The sequence below is a fragment of the Drosophila teissieri genome, chromosome 3L (assembly GCF_016746235.2).
Source record: "Drosophila teissieri strain GT53w chromosome 3L, Prin_Dtei_1.1, whole genome shotgun sequence".
In the NCBI taxonomy this organism is placed as follows: Eukaryota; Metazoa; Arthropoda; class Insecta; order Diptera; family Drosophilidae; genus Drosophila; species Drosophila teissieri.
In genome coordinates, this window is record NC_053031.1 from 20,314,780 (window position 1) to 20,338,243 (window position 23,464).

Here is a 23,464-nt window from a genome sequence, read left to right on the forward strand (position 1 = left end):
TTCCCTGAGAAAAGAAGCATAATTTTCACAGCGTTTTGCTGAGGCTTTCAAGGGGATTTCATCCAGCATTGGAACTTCTAAAAGGAGGATGGCGAAATCGCTGATGCAATTTATTGCTTGGCTGCACTGGCGCTAATGCCTCTAAATATCTTCCGGCGACAAATGGATGAAATGAATTCCCCCGCGCACATGAGCACGCACATTTGGCTTCTTTACAATCACACTGCGTATACGCAATGTACGTAATATGTCTGTTAAAATATTTATGAAATCCGTGGAGGCCACAGTCGTTATGACCATTCCATTGAGGCATTAAATCCATTGCCAAACTGAATTTATGCGCCACTTTACAAGCACTCGTTCAGGAATAATTTAGCTAATAACATAATCTCATGTATCTTTTATATGTTAAATGACTGCAAATTAAAATATTAAACGTGCAGTCTCTTAAATGCAAATAGTAACTCTATTAACGCACTTTTCACACTAAGTTATAAATGATACATATTAACAAAGTTTTGTAATCAGTTTCCTCTAGGTTAATTTGCCCTGTATTGTTTTAATTGTCCCCAAACAATAGTGTTTTTAAAATATAATATTTTTTTAAATGTTGTTTATGTTACTGAAATGACGAACCAGGCTTGATGTAATAAAAACGACGATTTAATAACATGCTTGAGAGTGCGTTAAATAATTGATAGGTGCTAAAGGATCTTTGGGGATGATTGGCTTATGGACCCCTGGTGACGTAATGGCTGTAAATATACTTTTGCTGTTGCTCACGAGTAATGGTGTAATTAAATACCCAAACTTAAAGTGCAAACAGGAAAACAGGAAAACGAAGCGAAGCGAAAAACAGAGGGAAATAAAACAAAAATACGAGCGTACATAAGAGTGGAAATATGTTTATTCTCATTTCGCTAAGTAAACAGTAAACATTTGATTAGGCCCGCGCATAATTTGATGACCACCGCCTGCTCCTGATCACCATATAATCCAGAGGTAATTTCAGGACTCACCTGCAGCTTGCTGTTGGGCGGCGAGACGACCAAGCAGATCTTCATAGTGGCCCGGAGGAACTCCTCGCGTTTTGTGCTAAGGTCAGGGGTCAAGGAGCCGGGCGAGGTCACCGCCGATTGTTTGTGCGGCGCCTTCTTCGGCGACGAGACGCTGGGCAGGAACGGATTCAAACTCCGCACCAGACTGGCCGAGTTAAACTTGCCCGCATTGGATGCACCGCCGCCTCCGTCATTGCTACTTCCGCCGGATGGAGGCGACGCAGAGGTGGCTCCACTCGGTGGGGCCTGCTGCTGCTGGTGGTGGAGCAGCCGGGTGGGTGAGTTCAGGCTGAACAGCTTCCTTCGATGCCGACCTGGCGTGGAGGAGGAACTGGAAGCAGGACTGGGCGTGGGTCCAGGCGGCCCCCCTCCCTCGCTGTGCGTCGACTCCTGCGATCCTGCTCGACTGTAGGATGGCGTTGGCAGCTGGGCGGACCTACTGCCCGCCCCCGGTCCACAGCCATACTTCCCGTCCAGCTGCAGATCATCCGTCGTGGACTCACCACCCTCCAAGGCCCCATCCTCGCTGTAGGTGCTGTGATAGGTTCGCGCCGTGATCTCTGGCAGAAAGGGATTGTTGGGTGACGTCAGGGTGTATTGATAGTAGCCACCGCCGCCGCCACTGCTACTGGTCTCCACCGGCAGCGTGCCATCCGTCTCATCGGGCGTGCTCTCCTCGGGAAAGGAACCGCCCTGGAAGTCGTGGCCACCCACGCCACTGCTGCTGGAGAGATAGGCTCCCAGTTGCTCCCACTCCCCGGAGGAGGAGTTGTGCGAGGACACCGTGAATCCCTCGTTCGAGTGACCCTGGCAGCTCCTAGAGCTCTCGTTGCTGCTCTTAAAGAGGAAGTTCTGCAGCCTGGTCAACCGGATGGAGCTGCTTTCACTGGTCAAGCTGCAGCTCCTACTGCTGTTCCCAGGGGCAGAGGAAGCATTTATGGTGATGGGCTGCTGATCGCTTCGACTGCTATTTTGCGTTTCGAGACGACGTCTATCTGGGCTTTCGATGGGCACTGCATCTGCACCTGTTCCTTCTACAGTTCCTCCTGTTCCATCGGCTCCAGCTGCCCCCGCAGATGTGCTCACCTCGCCACCCATGGAGGCCCAGTAGTAGACGCTATTCTGGGAGCCACTTAGCTCGCCCAATTCGCAACTGCTCTCCAAGGAAGTGCTCGAATTGGTGGTGGCAACGCTGCTCAGGTGCTGATAGGCGTACTCCGGCGGCGTGCACTCGTCCGGACTGTCCAGCAGCAGGGCGGGGTTGATGTGTCCACCAACACCCACGCCCACTCCCAACCCCAGACCGGGCAAATTTAAGTGGCTAAGGGCAAATGGAAGCCGGTTATTGTTGTCTGGGCGCAGAGTACTCGGAGGCGGTGGAGTGGCCCGACTCTTAGCCTTCAGTTCCTCCGAAGTCGGTTCCTGTCGTTTGATCTCCAAGGATCGATGATCGCCGCGGCGGAAGGAGCGCCGCAAGCGCTCCGCGAACTTCGACTGCTTGGGCGGCTTGTCCTTGGGCGGTTTGTCCTTGGACCTGCCCAGCAGATTGGTCCTCTCAGTCTTGTCTTCCTTCTCGTGCTTCTCCAGGAGTTTCTCGTGCATATCCGTCGCCGGAATGGGGATCTCGACCTGGTCCAAAGCCACTGGGCGCTGGTTGCTGGCTAGTGTGATCGGTGGCGCCGCAAAGCCACCACCCATTACGGCCGCCCTTCGCCGTGGTGGTTGATCCTTCTCCGATTCGGTGGTTCACCCCAACGGGTGGTCTTTAAATTAGCTGGTCCGTGGTTTGTTATTCACTAGTTCGTTAATTTATGAAGCGTTGATTTCCCCAAGATACACATCGATATGTGTTTCCTTCTTAGTTTGACTAACACTAGGTGCGTTTAAAGCGAGTTCGTAATAAGTATTGCTTATTCTATTATTCTAGCTTTTGTTGGCTTGCTGAAATTAAAGAAAAGGATCGGAAATGGTTAGTTTTCTCACATTTTGCATAGACAACTCTGATATCGATCGAGGAGTGTGTGTACAGAAAACTCTACATATGTCTATATGCGTCCTTTGTCATATGTACTAGCAATTAGAGGACTAAGTAACCAGTTGGTTAGCATTTTAAATATTTTTGAAAACCAACCTCTTTCAGAAGCAACCCTAAAACGAGTAATGCAAATAAGCACTTTCAGAGCAAATCAATTTAGGATAATCCATTCATTCATAATCCTCCAACGTTATTGCTATTTTTCGCCCTTCGATTTGTGTATGCAACCTTTAAAGTTTTCGGTTGTTATGGAAATTGGGAAAACGTGTTAGCATTTCAAATGAGACGGCGAGCTTGCCCCCGGGGTTTTTCACATAATTTTCCTTATCTTGGATGCGAATGCGGATGCGGATGAAAAGCGATTGGCAATCGATGGAAAATACGAAAAGTTTAATCAATGTGCATATTTTGCTGTCAACCGATTGGCAAAACTGAATTAATCAGCCCGAATCGAAACCAATTTGGCGAGTCAACGCTCAATGGTGATGCAGTTTCATTGGAATACTTAATTAGTGTTGTTAAAAGTCCTAATCTAAGGACACTCAGAAAATGTTTAAATCGGTGCCTATTAACAATATAAATATTAAGGATTTACAAATGCGTTTTTCCGTTTGTCGTTTGTTTTCGATCTCCCTTCAATTTTATCCAGTTTATTGATGTTTCTGCTGCTCTGTCACGTTCTGGACTCTCGCCATAATCGTACATTTGTATTCGCAACATAACTTTAAGATTTTTTCCTTTGAGCCAGAAGACCCTTTGCCAAAACAACGATAAACAATTCCTGCGCCTATTTTACTGATTTACCTTTTTTCTCCCTTTTTTTGGTTTAAGGAAGGACGAGAAAGGATGGTGGGCAAGCGAACTTTCTCATAAAACGGGCCAGAAAACTTTATTGTTATTAATATTATTTGCACATAAATACAACAGTAAATAAACATACAAAGTGCGTTTGCGGAGGGAGCCGCCGCACGAGAGTTGACAGCCAAGTTGCCCCTGGCTGTTGCAAATAAATCATTGCACACGCCTGGACGCCCCTCAAGCACGCAACGCACACGATGCCCCCAAATCCTCGGGCCCTCCAAGTGGGCTTAACCAGCCATCCATGTATATTCGTATATGGAGTCGCTCGGCCAGCCGGAGGATATAACCGACCGGTGTGTTTGCCTGTGTTTAGGCCAAAATAATGTATAATTAAGCTGGGCCAGGCAGTTCACCCAGACGGGTCCTTAATAAAGCCAACCATCTTTCATGTCACACACACATCGGGGTGCTGACAGCTCAAGGGGCAAAAAGGAGGGGGCTGAGGAGTCGCCCTCTGTGGACAGGGATTACAGGCTGCCTCGGAGTGGGGGGCATATGGCAAGTTATTTTCAATTAAGTGTTCTTAACACGTTGCCTAATCGACAGACATGTTCCCCCGGGTCCTGGGAATAACGCCTCCTAATCACATTACTGCAAAACCAAAGGATCCGCACAAAAGGTCGAGCAAAAACAGTGACACGATGTGATTCCACCTACACAAGGCTAGAGATTGGGTCTGGGAATTCGCCATTGGAAGTGGCCTGGTTTAAAGCGGCCTTTGGCACACAGATTAAAAATTTTACATCGTAAGTAAGACAAGCAAGCGTTATCTGAGATGTGCTCAATGAATAGTATATTATAATATACTGCTTTTAATACGAGCAATAAAATAACCACTTTACCTCCGTGGCACTCATTATATAAGCCACTGAATATGCTTAAAAAAATACATAGACGAAACCCTTTGCAATTTGAAGCACAAGCAAAAAGAATAGGTATTAGAATTTTAAATATTTCTCACCCCCTTCTAAATGGTCTTTATCTACACTTCTGGGTGATAACTCCCAGCCTTTGGTAATAGAAAAGGAATAAACCAGCCGAGGAACCAGCAACAACCCTGCATAATTGCCGCCACCTCCTAAACCAATTTAAATATTCCGCCAGGACGAGGACGACAACTCCCTGAAGTGGGTTCAAAAAACACAACGTTGTATCACGGAAGGGCAAATCGCAGAACGTTTAAAGATAAGCGAGCATGTTGTTCGCCTCTCATTAAATTAAATTAAATGTGTGTCTTGCGATAAAATTTTATATTCAAGACCCCACTCCAGGAGGCGGGAAGGTGGGGTCGAAATGGGTGGGAAGGGGGTTTTTTAGGTCGCTAGTGGGTTCGAGGCGCTTTTCAATTTCAGTGCAGCAACAAAATCCGTCCGCCACCACGCCACAAACAACAACTAGCCGCGAAGCGCCGTCATTTCCGCTGCCTGTCAGAGCAGCAACAATTTAATTTTTATTGTTATGATGTCATCAGCATAAGAACCAGCCCGTGCCATTTGCAGTACCCCCAGAACCCCAGAGCTCAGAGCCCAGGACCCAGAACCCATGAGTCCCAGGCTAAAAGAGCCCAGTAACCAGAGCTCAGCACTGAGAACTCAGACCCCAGATGCCAGACATCCATATCCGAAGAAAGCTTCATCGGACGACGTGAACCACATACAAATTGGCGTGGCAGTGGCAGTGGCAGTGTGATGGAGTCCGAGAGTCCGCTAAAATAACACAACCACTATCCCCAGGACACCGGAGGAGCATCTTTTCACTTCAAGAGCGATTTATGCGCGAATTGTGCCCTTGGGCCACGCCTCGATTTACTCGAGCCGCTGACCAGCCACCGATGAAGTTCCAATTGGCCTGGTTCAACACCTCAAGTACAGGACAGCTTCCATAAACTGAGAAAGTTATGTTGTGATGTTGTGAATGGAATTAACTATTAACTCCTTATACTGTTTCCACATAAAAATGTAATTATTGCAGATATTTGAAAGATAGTTTAGTAGATTTCCTTCTAAGATAGGTTTTCAAAATCGAATCCAAATTGTTTGTAAAAAATAAAATTAGTGTATTCTAGTTCATTAAAAGCAATTAAATAGTAATCAAAGAAAATACATACATTTATACACAAGTCATATAAAAAAAAATGTTAGGAACAGGAAATGTCCAGTCTACGGAATAAGGACTGTATTCAGACCACCGCCGAGCGAACTTGGAATGAGTTGGAATTATGCCCCTGGCTGAAGGGGCACATTATTACGATGCCTGCTTTTATGTGGCTGTGGTAATGTAACATTTTGCTGAGCAATCAAAAGGCGCAGCAAAGTTTCCGAGTTCGACGGCGGGTATGGGTATGGGTATGGGAATGCGGAGGAGGAAAACGAGGGGGATGAACCGCATCCGACGGCTGAGCCCACCTGGCCAACTTGCAGCCGGAGTTTGATCGATAAACCAAGCCAGACCCGAACTCAAACCCAGCCCACACGCAACCCCGAAACCAAACTCAAACCAAATTCAAGCCAACCAGAGCGAATCGAGGTCCCTCGCAAACTGAGGTAGCTGAATCCGGCTGAATCGAGGGGCCCGTGTCAGTGGCAAAGTTTAATCTTTGATGCCGGCGACACATTGGGCCCAAATTGATTTTTAAAGTTATCAGAGAGCCAGCCAGTGATTTATGTAAAGAGGATAGCGCAACTTTCGCCTTGGGTTTTGTCTTAACAAAACGGGTCAGAGTGCAAAGTGCAAAATCGCAATAAAAACACAACTCAAAGCCACGAAAAAGTGAAACAATGCCCATCCATCATTCCGCTATCAGGGGATTCAGCATTCAACGGAGAAAAATAAAATTAGATCTTTTTTAGTTTTTCGAATCTTAGCTTAATTGTTTTACAAAAGCAATTGAAGGGGTTGTTTAAATACTCTTTCGATATATTCGCAATCTTTTAATACAATGATATCTGCACTTATGAGTATTATTTAACTGAAGGAAATGCAATTCTTTCTGAGTACCTAAAATATTGAAATTTAACTATCTCCTGCACTTTGTTACCTAATTTATTTCAACCCTTTAGTTTTTACCGAGAAAAAGCTTTTTTTAAGACGAAACTAAAAATGTAACTGTGAAGAATTGCCATTTTTCTCTCGGTGCACCCGCTCCTCGATTATTGTCAGCGCCACCTACTCACCTGGGTTGGTTCATTAATGGGACCTCTGCGATTCTGATTCTGATTGTGATTCCGATTTCGATGCCGATTTTTGTTTTTTTCTTTTTCGAGTCCTCTTCCTTTTGTTGGGTCTTTGTTGCTGCTGTTTCTTCTGGCCCCCGCCGTACATTTATTTTAGCAATTTGTTTGCCTCTCGGTTGGTTTGTTTGTTTGCCTGTTTGTTTGTTTCTTCCTTTGCTGTTGGTTGTTTGTCTCCTGCTCGGTTGCTTAGCTCAGCCCACACACCTAAACACTCGCGTAAAGTACTTGGGCACAGTATCCGTATTCGTATCTCTTTCCCTATCCCTATCCCTATCCCTTTCTTTAACCGTATCTGTATCTGTATCTGTAGCTGTGCTCTTATCCGTATCCGTGTTTGTTTCTGCACCTGACGACGAGAAGGAGCCCGTACTCCTCCCCAGGTCCGCGACCGAGGTGACTCCTGCCACAAGGAGCAAGGTGCTCGAGTACGCCGGGTCGAGTACGTAAATGAGTTTATTGCCGGCAATAAGCGAACTTAATGCGCCTGCACGAGAGGCATCGTTGCAATATATCATCTGGATTCGAGTCGTTACCTTGAAAAAGACAGAGTACAGACAAGAGGTTAGTGATGAGTCGTTACTTCTATATATAGCTTGAAAAGTTTGCACAACGTGTCATATTTCATATTGTGGAATCGAACCCTGTAGCTCCAACAAAAATAAAAACTTTCGCTGGTTATGCGGTTGAAATTTGAGTTGATAAATAGTTTCTTATTGAGTCTACCAATTGCTTTTCTTACTGAGCATTTGAGGTTTGTAAAACTTTTCTCCTAGTCCTCTGAATTTTTAATATGGTTGCCATTAAATACAAATAAAAAAAGTAAAAATCCTCTTTAAAGTAAATTGAAAACTAAAATTTATTTATCCTAAACAATGCTAAGCTAATTTTAGTTACATAGTAACATTTCACGAAAACATTACAAGTCTTTTAATGGCTGTAATTTTACTTGTTATGAAACACGTTCACAGGTCGATCTTAAACAAGCTCAACATATTTATATGAAATTCAATTAATTTCCTGCAAACTCACTGAGATTAAATTAAATTATACCAACTTAAAAGTTATCTCCCGACGCTGGGTTCAGTTTGACTCCTGACCAACATATCGTGTTCTTTTGGGTAACAATAAAGTCAAAAGAGTAATCACGAAGACCCGGAGAAACCACAACACAATTACGGGCTACTTGGCTTTGCGTGTATTCCGTAGACTAAGATTACTCATTCCACGGACAAGGTACAAGTAGCAACGGCAATTCAGGACAGCTGCCGCAGCAATTTTTATAAAATTCATAGGAGCTGGGAAGGATAACGCAGCTTTTAGGTTCAGAAACCAAGCTTACAAAAATACAATTTTATGTGGTACACCGGAGAAGTGGGGGGTTCTGTAGAAAAATGTGCAGCAGCATTTATTAATATTTAATAAACTAAAGGGACTAAATCCGCACCTAGTCAACTAATAATTATGTATTCCTAAAACTGTATAATGCAAGCATTTCGCCTACATTAGAATCATTTAAATTGATTGGGCTTTGATGCGTTGTATTTTAAATATATTTAGATTACAACCCCGTTCTAATATTAAATATAATGTATATAGATTAGACTGAAAAGGTGTTATGTATGTAAGAATCCTTGTGTACTTATTCCCCAAAAGAGCATACGCTCGAGTTGTCTGCTTACATTACTGAACGTCAGCCCCAAGGGGTTATTCTTATTAGCCAGGTGCTGAAGTTTAGTGTTCGATGAATGGAAAGGCAAAACTCATATGGATCAGCATCCATACTTTTTACAAATCCCAAACAACGCATCCCATGCGAACCAAAAATTCAATTTTAATTCAATTAATCACGCTTGATTACTACCAATAATGGCCATCCCCAGCAGGCGGAGGAACAGCATCACGACCACCATCAACAGCCAGATATTCAGACATCTAGATGGCAGGACTCTGACAGGAGAGACTAGCAAGCCACAAGTCCTCGATTCCCCAGTGCAATCCCACAGACACTCTGCCTTTGTCCTTGGCTTGCAACCGCTTCCGAAGTCGCTTTTTGTTTACCACTTTGCACATTCTGCTGTCAAATTTGTTGATTTATAGTTCCCGATGTGCCTCAAACAATAGCAGTGGGGGCGTGGCAGTCAGGACGGCGGAAGGGCTGCGGACTGTGGATGAAAGAGCCTCTGATGACAGGCAGGCGCCAAGCAAAAAGCTCAGGGAATATAACAAAAATCTGGCACAGACCCCGCAGTCGACTGATTCGAATTAGGAATACCTGGTTCTTAAAAGCGTAAGGATAAACCAAATTCAATATATCATGTTTGGAACAAATTCACTTTAAAACCACAAATAAATATTTATAAGCATGAACATACTGACAAAATTCATATTTATGGTAAACTCCGTTTAAGAGCCTATTTTATTCCTCAAAGAATTTTCACTTGGCAAAGCTATTGCTCAAAGAATGGGAATTTTCACAAAATGCTGTGAATCTTAAAGTTTATAATTACCATTCAGTGTTATTGATTCGGACTACAATTAAAATTATCAGTGCTGACTGAAACTTATTTAGCTACATTCTTGACAATTTTGGTGTTTCGTTATCCTGTGTGAAAAGTTCTATAAAGCTCGATATGTTCTTAGTAGCTCGTATGAAAAATTGGGAAAATCGAATCGTTGAAAGCCAAATCCAAAAATCCAAGCCTTGCGATAGGGGCAAACTACAAAGAACACCGAGGGACAAAAGTCGGCCAACAATTTCAATGACAATGCGGCAGTTTGTTGCCAGTTTGCCAGCCAGTTGCCCATTTTTTTCTTGTTGTGGTGCAGTTTTCCGGACCGTTTTTCTCTGCTTTTTTTTTTGTTTTGGGACACTGGGCCCCACTCGTCGAAAGTGAATTGTTTTTGGGCAGAATGCGATTAGGCACCTGAAATAGTTTGCGGTGTCCTCCGGCAAAGGCTGTGTCGTCTGCGCCCCTGTCGATAAATCCAGTCGAGTGCACACCACCAACGGAAGTGTGGGCCCATCGCCAAAGAACACAGATTGGATCCAACCGGCGGCATACTAATGTCCGAGGGTTCCGAACAGAGCCAGAGTCCAGGACTCCAGGACTCTAGGATTTCAGGACCCGCATCCGCAGACGACCGCAGACAAACGCCGCTCATTTGCAGGCATTTCGCATCGACTTCTCTGGTTTTCTAGTTGGAAGTCAGGGCGATCTGCGGATGTCTTTGATGAGGCCGGAGATAATCGTTTGGCAATTGAATGAGTCCCACATGTCGGGTTTTTCGATTTTGGATTTTCGATTTTGGACGGGTGCCGACCGAACGGTGACAACCCAGCAAACATAATTTCACTAGCTGAAGAGGTCTGTCAATTAAGGTTGAGAAGGGAAATGATTGGTTTCCAATTTGTTGGTTTTGTTTGCATAGCTTAATGAACGAGCCTTTAAGCACCAATTTCTAATAAATAACTTTTTGTTCCACCAACTCACAAAAGTTTCAATTTATTTCATAAAATATATAATAAATATATGAAATATATTTTATGCTCACTCCCCGTTTTCAACGGTTTTGAGTATTAACAAGTGAGAACGCTAAAGTCGAGTTCCTCGACTATCAGATACCCGTTACTCAGCTTCAGTTCCTGGGAGTGCGAATGAGAAAGTTCTGCAATATTTTTAACGTATCAATAGAATAAGAAAACAAGAGAGAACGCTATAGTCGAGTTCCCCGACTATCTGATACCCGTTACTCAGCTAGTGGAAGTGTGAAGAAGAGTCTTCATCACGGACAGTTTTTGACGGTTTGTGGGCGTTAGAGTGGGCGTGGCAAAAAGTTTTTTAGCAAATCGATAAAAATTTACAAGACTAATACAAAAATGAAAAAATATTAAAACATTTTTCAAAAGTGTGGGCGTGGCAGTTTTGGGCGGTTTGTGGGCGTTAGAGTGGGCGTGGCAAAAAGTTTTTTGGCAAATCGATAGAAATTTACAAGACTAATACAAAAATGAAAAAATATCAAAACATTTTTCAAAAGTGTGGGCGCGGCAGTTTTGGGCGGTTTGTGGGCGTTAGAGGGGGCGTGGCAACATGAATCGACAAACTTGCGCTGCGTTTATGTCTCTGGAGTCTGTATGCTTATTCTCAAATTTCTAGCTTTAATAGTTTCTGAGATCTCGACGTTCATACGGACGGACAGACAGACGGACAGACAGACGGACGGACAGACGGACATGGTCAGATCCACTCGGCTATTGATTCTGATCAAGAATATATATACTTTATATGGTCGGAATCGCTTCCTTCTGCCTGTTACATACTTTTCAACGAATCTAGTATACCCTTTTACTCTACGAGTAACGGGTATAAAAATAGTAAATCAAAATCCTGATCAAGAAACGCGGCCTTTTACCTGTTACACACTTTTCAACGAATCTAGTATATCCTTTTATTCAACGAGTAAATATTTATGGTTAACGGCAAACAATATTTTCATACTAATGCGCCATAAACAGATTGTCCCATTGCAATAAACATATTTTAGATTAAATTAAATTTATGTTTTGCAAACTTATGTTTGGCAGACCAAACCAAAGAAATTCTCGTAAAATGTGTTCCCATTTGGCCAATGCATTGGCACCAAAAGAGGCAATTCAATACGAGTTTCACATTCGAGTGACGTAAAATTTAGATTGCATAAAATTGTGTGTTCTTCTAAAGGAGTTTTAAATGCCAGATTAAACAAGTCGTAATTAGTTGGCCGCCCTAAATATGCCAGTTCGGTATGATTTCATGTTTGATTTAGTGAGAAGTCTTTTGGGACATACCACATATCCGGCACAGTGTGGCCCCAACTGGGCCACTCCGAAGTGCTCAAATTTGCAAATTGAATGGACCCACTTTAGAGCGGCTTTAACCCCATTGCAAGGGCCATTATTGAGAACCCACAGACACACGGCGGTGGAGAACGTCGACCAGAATGGAACGCGGATTGGGTTGTGGAGGGGTCCAGTCCGGGTAGGGGGGTGTCCATAAATAACGGCAAAACAGTCAGATAAATTTGCAGGAGCTATAAACAAGCTACTCCGGCGGACTCCCCAATGCCGCCGCTCCCGTCGAAATCGATTTAAATGCTCCGTTTGCGTGTTCTGTGTTCCGAGTCCGTCGGTTACCTTGAAGCCTTTATGTAATTTCCACACAGAAATAAATAGGATGGACTATTAAACTGAAATGTCTCGCACTCGAATTGATCGAACGCAAAGGTAAGGATTTTCGTACTGCGATATCGGCTATTATAAATGTAGGTTCGAGTATATTTGGTTTGTGTTTTGTTCGTTCAATAGCACGGCATTCCTTCTTATCAAGTTGAGTTGGATATGTATGGCATTCTTTGATTACAAGCAGCAGGCGGAGACAACCTATCATTTTTGTGAAGTATTACTCTCTAGACGGCAATAAAGGAGATATTTCTTCAAGTGCACTGCAGACCCTCGGTCGCATTGTGTCCCGGTTAGACCCGCCACCATTCAGCGAATTTCCATGCTAAATAGCCAGACACGTGGCATCTGCCGCTCTCGACATCCTCGCTCGCTTTCCCCGCGTGCACCATTTTGATTGGCGTTTGATAAGCGTCAAGGACGGGCCGGAGTCCTGCGCTCCTAGACCTGGACAGCGGAAAGGAGGAGCGTAGATAAGGACGCAACCACGACGGTTTCGATTGTTTCGCCAGCTCAACGCCAACTAGGATGCGGAGTGTTCCGTGTGGGATGCATTGCTTTCGAGCAAACAGATTTTACGGGCACTAAAGCACGGCACAAACGCACGCAAGGATAATTACGGACTCACAGAGAACAAATAAGGATTGATTGTGAAAAGCTCTATGACAAACGAGGGGAATGTTTATTTTCAAATATTTGCTGTTTTAATTTTTTGTTTTCGTGGTCATCACAGTTTGCCACACACAGTAGAGGCTGATTATTTTTTTGTTTTGTGTTTAAACAATTACAAAAAATTGATTGCATGGCCTAATGAACGACGCTTTACTGCTATGAATTGCTATGATTTAAAGATTTAGTTAAGCATTGGAAATATGTGTAGCAAACGTGAGACACCCCAATATTCCATCTTTAAGGGCTCTGTGAAAACCAATTTCCAGAACAGAAGCATGTCCTGCCCAGCCACTTGTGCACATTTGGGGTAAGCATAATAAAACGCAATCTATTCAATTTATAAGCATAAACAAAAAAGAAAGCTACGTTAGCGTAAAATCAAAAGTGGTACACATACACATAATTAAATATTTTTGTAGAGACTAACATTTTTTGACAATAGTTTTCCCTAATAAGGAGGTGGCCGAATCAGGATAAACTTCCCGTTGGCACAGATTCCGCACTCGAATGGAGTCTTGCAACTAGCACAGCCCTGCTACAATCTTGACCAGAGGTGTATGTGCTCACCCGCGTGCCGAGTGGAAAGTTCATTGCATACGAATGTACGTAGAGACGTGGGTTCGTGTATGCCCCCAAGGAGTGTAGTTGCAGTTGTTTGCCTAATACATTGTTGCAAAGCAAATCAACACAAATTTTCGAAGGATACGTGCACGGACTTTGTTGCCTGCCCGATGTCTTTCGCCCGTGTCAGTGGAGCATGCAACTTGCCGTGGCACACCCACCGCCCATTTGCGCCCACATTTCCACCTACAACTAACGTAAGCCAGCACAACCCAGCAGCACCCAGCACCACCTACCACCCAACAACAACCGCCCACAAAGACGGGCTGACATGCAAACACATAAACGCCATTTCGCCTCCAGTTGCCACCTAAATGGCAATGACATCGCCCCAGAAGACGAGCAGGATGGCAAAATGTTTCACTTTTGAGTCAATTTTTCCATCCGTGTGTACGGAGCTAGCTTTAATATGTTGCCTACCAATTTGCGGACCTCCGCCGATGTCGATGGCCAGTCAAACGGATCCGGGCCAGATACGTCAGCGCTAAGTTGTCAGCTTTTTTAGGGGCACTAAAAACTGGTATACTGCCAGCTTAGCGACGAGTAGATGGAAAAATTTCAACATTTAGAGGGCATTTGAACTAAAATTGTTTAAGTTTTTAAATACTCGTCTTACATTGCGAAAACAAAATGTCAATGTGGAATCAATCCGAAGCGAAGACAATTAATTCGAACTTTATAGGGTAGCAAGATAATCACAATATGAACCATGACTATTTTTGATTTGGCTACAGTTCAAAGTTGTGTTCTATCAATATATTTGGAAATAGTATGATTTTAGGTAATCACAGTAACTTGAATTCATAGAAAAGTCATAAAAGCTCTTTAAAATCAATTAAACGTCAGAATGCAAAGCAAAATTTTTCTATTTTTGTAGTTGGCAGGGTAATGGGATATAAAAATAAATAGAAAACGATCAAATAAAATGTACCCCTGCCAAAAAATCGAGACGACGGAAAAAGGACAATGCGCTCCGAGTTTGACAGCCACACTTTTCCAGACCAGGGTGAGTCAGTCCGAATCGCTCGGAATTAGCTGTCCCCGAACTAAACGAACTGAGCGAGCTGGATTCACATTTGACACGTACACACATATGTGACAGCCCGCAAACTCGGCCTGGCTTAGGGCACATTAGGTTTGGGCCAGGTTTGACAGCCGAAATGGGCCAAAAAGTGGGGACAGCGGGCTTAATGAATTATGTGCGAACCGAAAGTTTCTCCAACTGGCCCACAAATCAAATGATTTCAGCATAAATTTGTGTAATTCGCACCTGTGTGGTGCTCCTTCGAGTCTTCTAAGGGTTGAACATTTCCAGGAAGACAAATCTGGCCCATCGTTACGTGGAAATCAAGTAAAATTGGGAGCCCTCGGTCGTTCTCAGAATGTATCGTTATTTATTTGCCTAGTAAGTGAATCGTTTAATTCTGGGTTAAAGCTAAGCATTTTTCTGCATTTATTGAACCGAAAACTTGGAATGGCAATATTGTGGGCTAAACTATATACTACAGGCTGTGTGCAAATACAAGATGTCACGGTTGGCCGAACTCAAACAATATTCAAACCGATTCTGTATTTTGCATAGCACCTACAAATATATAAGAAGTAAGTTTAGCGGAAAAATTCAACAAGGTGTGTTTGAATATAATAATAAGATAGAAAGTGGTATTCAAATTAATATTGAAGAAATTATGTTGAATACATTTAAAGTGAAAAAAGTTTCCAATTTTTAAACGATTCTAAATAAAAGATTCTACAAGAAGACGACGTCAAAGTCCTTTATATTTTTAAATACCATTTTTTGTTCGCAGACTGTAACTCCAAAGTGGTAAATGTAAACGAATTAAGGCAATCAATTGCCACTAAATTGGCAAGATTGTGTATGGGTTTAAATATTTTGCTAGAAAGTTACTCCTAGCAGGCGACCAAGAAGTCTGTAGGGCAATTTTAATGAGGTCCTTTTCCCCATAACACAGTCACCGACTTTTTACACATCGATTATTGATCCGTGCCAGTTTGGCGCGCAGTCCTTTTGCAACTTCTTACGTCATTTGGGAAATACTCGGCAACTGGTTCGCACTGGTTGGCTGGGAGCCACGTTTTCCCCATTTCCCCTCCCCCATTATTGCCCCGCCATCCCCAGGATGTGTCATCATTAGGGCTCGTCGTCGTGCATTCCCCTCATTTTCCCACTTACCCATTTACCCGCAGTCGGCCATTCCCGGTCCCTTTCACCTTTTTGGCCAGGCCAATACACAAATCGATCGCTGTGGTTTCTTTCATTAAGTATATTTCGAGCGTTGCCTCTCGCCTGCCGTTATTATTGTAATAAAAATTTACGTAAATCGTGCCTCGAACATTGCCCCAAAGCCCTCGACCATTCAGTCGACACATTTGCTCACGCACTGTCGTGTTGTGTTGCGTAGCGTGCTCGTCCTTCGGCGAAAAGTTTCCTTTGTTTGCCAATTTTTATGAGCAGGCCACGCTTCCGGCAAATACCCTCCGACCACCAGCCTCCACCCACCGACCCACACTAACCACCCCTCCAGGTGGTGCGGTCAAGCTCCTAGCCAAACGTAGCCACCTTGTTCTTCTTCGTTCGGTTCTTCGTTCTTCTGGCCAACGACACCTGCGGACTAATGAATGGCAAATTCCAGGCACCTCACTTTGATGTACATATATGACCGGCGCACACCTTGTTCAGCGTATGCGTATACACTGGGAGAAAGGCATGGCTACCCAAAAGCCCCTGCCCCTTTCGGATGTCAATGTGTTAGCTTACGAAGATCTTTTATTATTGCCTAGATGTGTACAGCATAATCATTTCATGGCAGAAGTAACTAAGAATACAATTTTTAGTTCTGCTGGTAAGTCTCTAAACTTCGAAGGCATTTTACCAAAATAAGCTCCATCAAAGCCTTCGAAAGGCACTTGATTTTCTCGCAGTGCACGCATAGAGCTTCCTGAAATCCCGTGGTTGCCTATTTGAGCCGTTTATGTGCCAGTGAGGAGATGCTAGCAACGATTGTGTCCCGCTAATGGCACAAAGCATAACCCATTGCCGCAATGACAGGCGTAAGTGGGGCATCCAAAGTGATTCGATTAGGCGCAGCTATCAATTGAATGTCTCCGGCAATTTGCATCCGATGGGGCGCGGTAAAAACGTTATCAAATTATCGAGTCGATAGTTATGTTCGAATGGAGAGTCAAAGTGATGAAAACTGGAGTGACACTTCACGTTGCGTTAAGCACTTGCAATTACGGCAAGTGCTTATGAGGCGAGGGGGAGCAGAGGGAAAATGAGCACAGCATTTTCGTGTCCTTTGTGAAAGGAGTGTGTGTGCCATGCACACACAAACACACATCCTTGTATTTGAGTTTCGTCTTTCGGGTGTACTCGAAAGCATTTGGAAACTTTTAATGACATTCTCGCTTATTATTATTTCCTAGGGCTTCGCAGTCAAGTGCCTGGCTGTCTTAATCAATGGCAGACAATTGTACCCGCAGTGGCTGTAATTAACAGATGACAAAGGAAGCTCGTCCCCAGCAGGATTATCCTTGAAACTACCACGCCCATAGTTAGTCGAACATATGTACATACATACATACATACATTCAATATGTTGACCAGAAGGGAAAACTCGATGACACTTGCGAATATTATTTATTCAGGCAAATTGCTGCTTACGAGCGTTTCATTCGCCAGCATTTTACATTCGATTTCCATTATGCCATTTGTTGCTCGAAAGGCTTTGTCAGCCTGATTTGGTTTCCGATTTCCGGTCGAGAACGTGGACCCAAAACTGTTAATACACACACACACACTTACAACAAAGCCTCCTTTGTTGGCCATTTTGAGCCTACAACGGCAAGGACGTCCCCTCAAGTGACGGCAATTATTTACAACAATCCGAGAATGGCTCTCCGAAAGGATCAAAGGAGGAGGCGACGCCCCATACGCCCAGGACACTGAAGATATGCTATCGATATACACTCGGAAGAAAAACAATTAGCAAAACCCAGTCATCTCAGTGGTAAGGAAAACAAAATAATCGTTTACTTGAATAGGAGCCTTTTGTAAAAATTCGAATTAACCGCTCTAAATTAAACCAAATATTTTCTATGAAGAACGTAAAATTTGGAATGCGATTCATAGTTGCATCATGTGCTACAAACAATTTAAAATTCCTTTACATATGAGGAACGTATTTTGTTTAAGGAAAACATCTCCAAAGGTTTGGCAAACTGGAGAAATTGTCCCATTCAGCAGTTTGTTAGCCTCACGGCTTGGAAAACTGGAATGTCACTTTTATGCCCAGTGTATTGTGCGTGTCTGCCTTGGCTCCTGTGAAATAGTTTGATATTCTGGGGATTTTCTCCGTATTTCTCCGTATTTTCAGAATCGTTTGCCGAGCATCTCAGCCGTACGGCTTGTTGGCGACGTTTCATTAAGCGAGCGGAAAATGACGCATGCTCCGGCTCATTCGGGCACGCTCCGCTTCACAGGACATTCGTGGTTATCCTTTATTGTCTGAGTGGCAGCGTGGCAATCTGGCGATACGATGGCAATGGTCCTCGGAGATGCGCCACTCAAACCCAGTTTCCGTTTCGAGGCAAACATTTTTATCCGAACCAGTCTGCTGGCGCCCAGCGCAGAACAAAGCGACGGAAAAGCGCTTGAAGTCCATTTGCTAAATAAATTTGACAAACAAGGAGCACCCCTCGGCACATACAGCAATACACTTGAATGAAAATAGCCCATACTCCAGCGCTATTCTAGTCGCAAATCATTTCAAAATAAGAGTGAACTTTTACGAAAAAGAGCTTTTGTCCATAATTTTACAATTTGAAGTATTCTTGCTTGTTGTCAATTGCCCAAACTTGCCACTTGCAACTTGCCACTAACCACGATTTGTAGTGACAAATAATGGCACATTTTTTCCAAGCGACCTGATCTGATGCATCCCCCTGAAAAGTGAAAAGTGGCTGCCTTGTATCTCCACTGACCCCAATTGGGAACAAAGTGGGTGTCGCAGCTCCTCGGGCGATGGATCTCGGAGCTTTAACATTCAATCTGCTGAAAACACGAGGCCAGCAAAAATAAAAATGAAAATAAATAAAAAGGGACATGCTTGACGAGCAAACGTTTCAGACTTTGCATCCGCTTTGGCACTAGAGCGGGAATATTAAATTCTGGATGCTATTACTGGCTTGTTGATCCACATCATGCTAATTAGCCTTAACTTTTTGATGTCGCAGTTGGCGGGGCTAAAGATAATGCCAACTCCAAACCCCTCGGACATTATCGGGTTTCTGGTTTCTGGTTTTTGAGAACGCTAATTGAGGGGTGAACGTAATTTATTCGCCATTTCGAAAATTAAATATCGAACGACGTCATCGAGGCATTGGAAACGGACAAAGCCATGACAGCCTTAATTCCCTCTTTAACTTTTGCTTTTGAACTTGCCAAGTTTTTCCTTAAACTTTCCTTGAAAAAACTCGTTTGGAAATATGTTTTAATTGAATTAGTAAAACAAAACATATTTTGTTTTAAGCTTTAGAAGTTTGCTTGTTTGGTAATAATTGTATGAATTTTATAATTAATTATTTTTAATGATTCGCTTAAGCCAGCAAGTCTTGTACCTCTACTAAAGTATAAATTGGAATAAGTTAGCCGAAATATTTTTTATTATAATCGAAGGGAAGTAAACAGTTCCAATCACTCAATGAGGAAAATAAATTGGTTTTCGAATGAGTTCACCAAAAACTATGAATAAAATAACATTCCCGTCTGATCTAGATGTGGGTTTACCATTCTCAATTAAAATTCGTATCTAGATGAGTTCCCATGGATCTATAGTACTGTATCTCAATTTATAAAATTTAATTAATCTTGCGGATTAATCCAGTCATGGACAGAGGCCGCCCGACCGGCAGGTCCTTGCGAAAATCCACAATTCGACGCCAGATATGCAGCTCCGGCAGACGACACCACACAATCAGTAACCGTTGTCCAGTATTCGACTGGCCGCACCCCTCTCACCTGGCGGGAGTCCTCGAAAGGACGAGTGAGCCTGCATCGCCAGCCGCCGCGCCCAGGACACAAATCAAATTAAGGACGGACAGAACGGACCGCACCAAAAAAACATCGCATACTGGGAAAAACTAGGGCATATTTTAATTGGTACAAGTAATCAATAATTTAATGCCATTACAAGAAGAATTGTTACTGCAAAAGTGCAATACATTTGTTGTCCTACAAGTACGGCCAATCTCATATCGAAAGCTTAAGACAATTGATTAATTCCACTTTAAAAATTTAATTCTCTAACGATTAAGCAGTCACTACATTTATCCAATATAACGACTTGCCTAATTAATGTTATGCTCAACTTAAATATACTGACATAGTGTATTGATACCATATTGATTTGTCTCAGTGCATCAAACCAAACCGCACTAAACCGGACCGGCAGTAATTACGGCAGAGTAGCGGGCGGTGGGTGGTCGCCGCCAAGTGGGTGGCGGGTGGTTGGTGAGTGGGTGGCGGGTGATGGGTGATGGTCACCCAGCAGTAGTGCATAAATCACTTCGCATTCAGCGAACACGAAATCTATGCCCCTGACGCGCCCATTGAGGGCCGGCTGGTGATTTATATTGATTAAAACTAGATTTCAATTCCAGCCGAAGCCATTATAAATGGAAGATACTCGTCGAGTTTTTCCCCAAAAGCGAAAAACCAAAAAGAAAAACAAACAAATACGTGCGAATGGACTGAATGACTTTCCTTCAGCAGTCTTTCATAACTAAATGAGTTTGCACTTTCTTTACGGACCAATACCTGATTGACTTAAAATGAAAGTCCTGGGATTCATTAATTTTCTTGTTCATTTGCATAATTTCCTCAACTAACTCGATGATTTTTCAAGCTTTGTTTGTACTTTTTGCTAGATTTAACCATTGGTAACATGACCTTTAAGGGCAAAACCATTTTAACCCACGGTCTTTTGAAAACTCAAATTTCTTTATAAGGCGGGAATAAGTGTTTTGTCATTTCTTGTAAATGCCAATTTTACACATTCATTCAGTACCAATTTTAAATCAAAAGTTTACAGGAATAGGGAAATTACTATTATTTCTCGAAAAGTAATAAACTTTTATTGAACAAAGTTTTGGCTAAAATGCGGTCACATTGCCTTTTCTGTTTATTCTGCGGGATAAAAGTGAGCAATCAGAAAACCACCGGAAAATCCATCCTGCTGCTTGTTTGTAATTCGACCAACCAGGAGTTTTTCACTTGGCTCTGGCTCTGTCCCATGTTTTCCCATCGCATCCGGGAAAAGCGTTCGTTCGATTTTCACCCGTGTTGTTGGCTTGAAGTCCGGGTTTCCCTTCCACTTCTCTATATATCCGACTGGGACAACGGCTCTGAATCCGGATCCGGATCCGGCTGTGAGTTGTGGGCTTCGTGCGGTTCGTTTTGTGGATTTGTTTTCGGTTTAATTAATTTTAAAATGGACTTCTACCTTGGCGCTAATTGCACTGACTTTGATTTATGTGTTCAGATAATGATCAAATTGGTTTTCTGGGTAGCCACTTTCCCAACAGCCCATCTGAACATCTGCCCACCACTTCACCACCCACCTATCGTTGTCTGTTTGGTGTCCCTGCGAAAGATGTGGCACCAGGAGCCACTGAGCCAGGAGCATTCCAAGGAGATTAATTCTTGAAATAGCTCTGAAATGGCTAGCCCTAAACGGCAGAAGGGGCCTTTGTTGAAGGCGAACTTAGGCATTTAATTCCCTTTTTTAAATCCATAGTAGTGATGTAGTGAAGGTCGCAAGGCAATGGACGTATTATCAGGATTTTCTATTCATTCAGCTTTTTAATGATTAAATCACTGCAGCTAGTTTCAAGTGGTCTCGAAAAACATAACTTTGACTTAGTTTTCCATTCGATTTTATTCTTCTTCAATTGGTTGAAGAAAATACATTTCCCCCCACTGCAATATGTCGAAATATGTTTTTTCGTTCTTTAAGCTCGAATGGGTTTATTGCCAAAATATATTTTATGCTGCAGTGGCGCATTTCATGTTTGCCGCATTTTAGTCAATTTATTGCTATTGAGTTTTCTTCATCGAGTTTTTCAGTTTCCCAACTGAGGCTCATAAACATTGTGGAATGTTAAAATTGAAGGTCTTCGTACGTACGTTCAAATTGAAAGTCTTAGCATGAGATGAAAATGGGTCCGATAACTGGACCGAAATATGATTGGATTCATGAGCAGCGAGAAAGTTAAAGTGTGCTCTAATTACAATTAATAACATTTATTTAGCCTAATTAAACATAAAAATTCCTTTTGAATGCATATTTTTACCAAGTCATTGGTTGAGTCTCTTAAGTTCTCATTTTGCAGAAATGCGGTGCATTCATTGAAGTTTTGCAAGACCCTGAACTTTTTGATATTTATTTTGCTGGCCAAAATGGAAGCAAAAGGCAATAATTTTTACCCGAAAGAGGCCGAAAGGAAGAAGCGAAGTTCAGAAGCGTTTGCAGTTTCCGGTGAAAAGTTAGCATCGAGTTTTCTACGTTATCTTAAGAGCAATTTTCGGTCTCGTAAATAACCAGATAATTTGTCAAGGTTTTGAACTTACATTTGAAAAAGGTGTGTCACTTTAAAGAAGAATGTCGTAATTACCTGAAAAGGAAGAAAGTTTACCATGAATAAAAAGTTGATTTTGCATACATAAATTAAAGTAACCAGACATTACATAAATCGAATATAAAAAAACCGGTTCTCTTACAAATATTCTTTAAAACCATGTTCGGAATTGAATATGAAAATTCACATTCCTCTACTACTTAGAGACTGTGGAAACTCCAACAAAAAGATGCACCATTTTATAAATTACCATTATCCCAAGCCCGGCCTTAAAAAGCCATAGATTTAAGGTGTCACATGTGTGTCAAAATAGCTAGGAATTCATTTCCCATTCCTGCTCACACAAATTCCTGTTATGTTTTGTTTATGAAAAATTTCCGACAACGATCCAAAAGTATGCGGCAATAATTTTCACATTAAAATTGATTTATGACGCACCACGGCACACACATGCCAGACAATACACACCAAACACCAAAAACACACGCACAACACACCGAATATTCAGCATTCGACAAATCTTAGCGCTATTTTTGCTGGCTCCCACATCCGGCCACATCCAACTGGCAGCGGATGACCAAACAAACCGAGGAATGGAATTGGCTTGCAGCCCCAGCGAGAGCCAAGCTGCCATAAATCATTTCCCGTGGCCACTTCTTCTTTGTCGGAGGATTCCTCGGCAATAGCAGGAGCAGGAGTTCAGTTTCTTCCCATTCCCACCTGACTTTGCACCTTTTTTGGAGCCAGGGCGTCACGAGTACCTAGCACGGACGTCATCGGAGCACCAGTCCCAGTTGCTACACTCAAAAATAAAAAATACAATCCTTTTTGCAAAAGGACCTTTTTTGGCAATCGATAAATAAAATTTAAAAACGAATTTATAAAACTAAATAAATAAATTAAGATCATTTCTCATATATGTGATATACATCCTATTTAAATGTAAATTATGAATGACAACAAGACAATATATTTATATGAATACTTTTTTTTATTTTAAGGAACATATTTGACTTAACAATGGTGTGAATTAATTTTTATTTACGTTCATTAAGTATGAGCAGCAGTACCAAGAAACCTACTAAAGACAGTTGGAGGGTTTTCAGATTCT

General features: G+C 42.6%; 1 protein-coding gene and 1 long non-coding RNA gene across 10 annotated transcripts in view; one reads left to right on the forward strand and one right to left on the reverse strand.

The window, feature by feature from the left end:
• LOC122618221 (pleckstrin homology domain-containing family G member 5) overlaps window positions 1–23,464 on the reverse strand; it is a 56,504-nt gene that overhangs the window by 12,293 nt on the left and 20,747 nt on the right. The window contains exon 1 of one of the 9 annotated variants that reach the window (XM_043794487.1): window positions 7,128–7,316. The exons of 3 other annotated variants lie outside the window; for them this stretch is intronic. Coding sequence is in view for 5 of the 6 variants with exons in the window: in XM_043794488.1 (XP_043650423.1) it covers window positions 1,020–2,756 (1,737 nt within the window). In the remaining variant the exon portion in view is untranslated. Of the gene's footprint in view, window positions 1–1,019; window positions 2,964–7,127; window positions 7,317–23,464 lie in introns of those variants that run through there. 5 more of the 9 variants (XM_043794488.1, XM_043794489.1, XM_043794486.1 and 2 more) reach the window with 5 other exon arrangements.
• Window positions 11,806–14,374, forward strand: LOC122618223. Its single transcript, XR_006326008.1, has 3 exons — window positions 11,806–12,447; window positions 12,529–13,381; window positions 13,531–14,374. It is a non-coding gene; the product is annotated as an uncharacterized LOC122618223 (long non-coding RNA).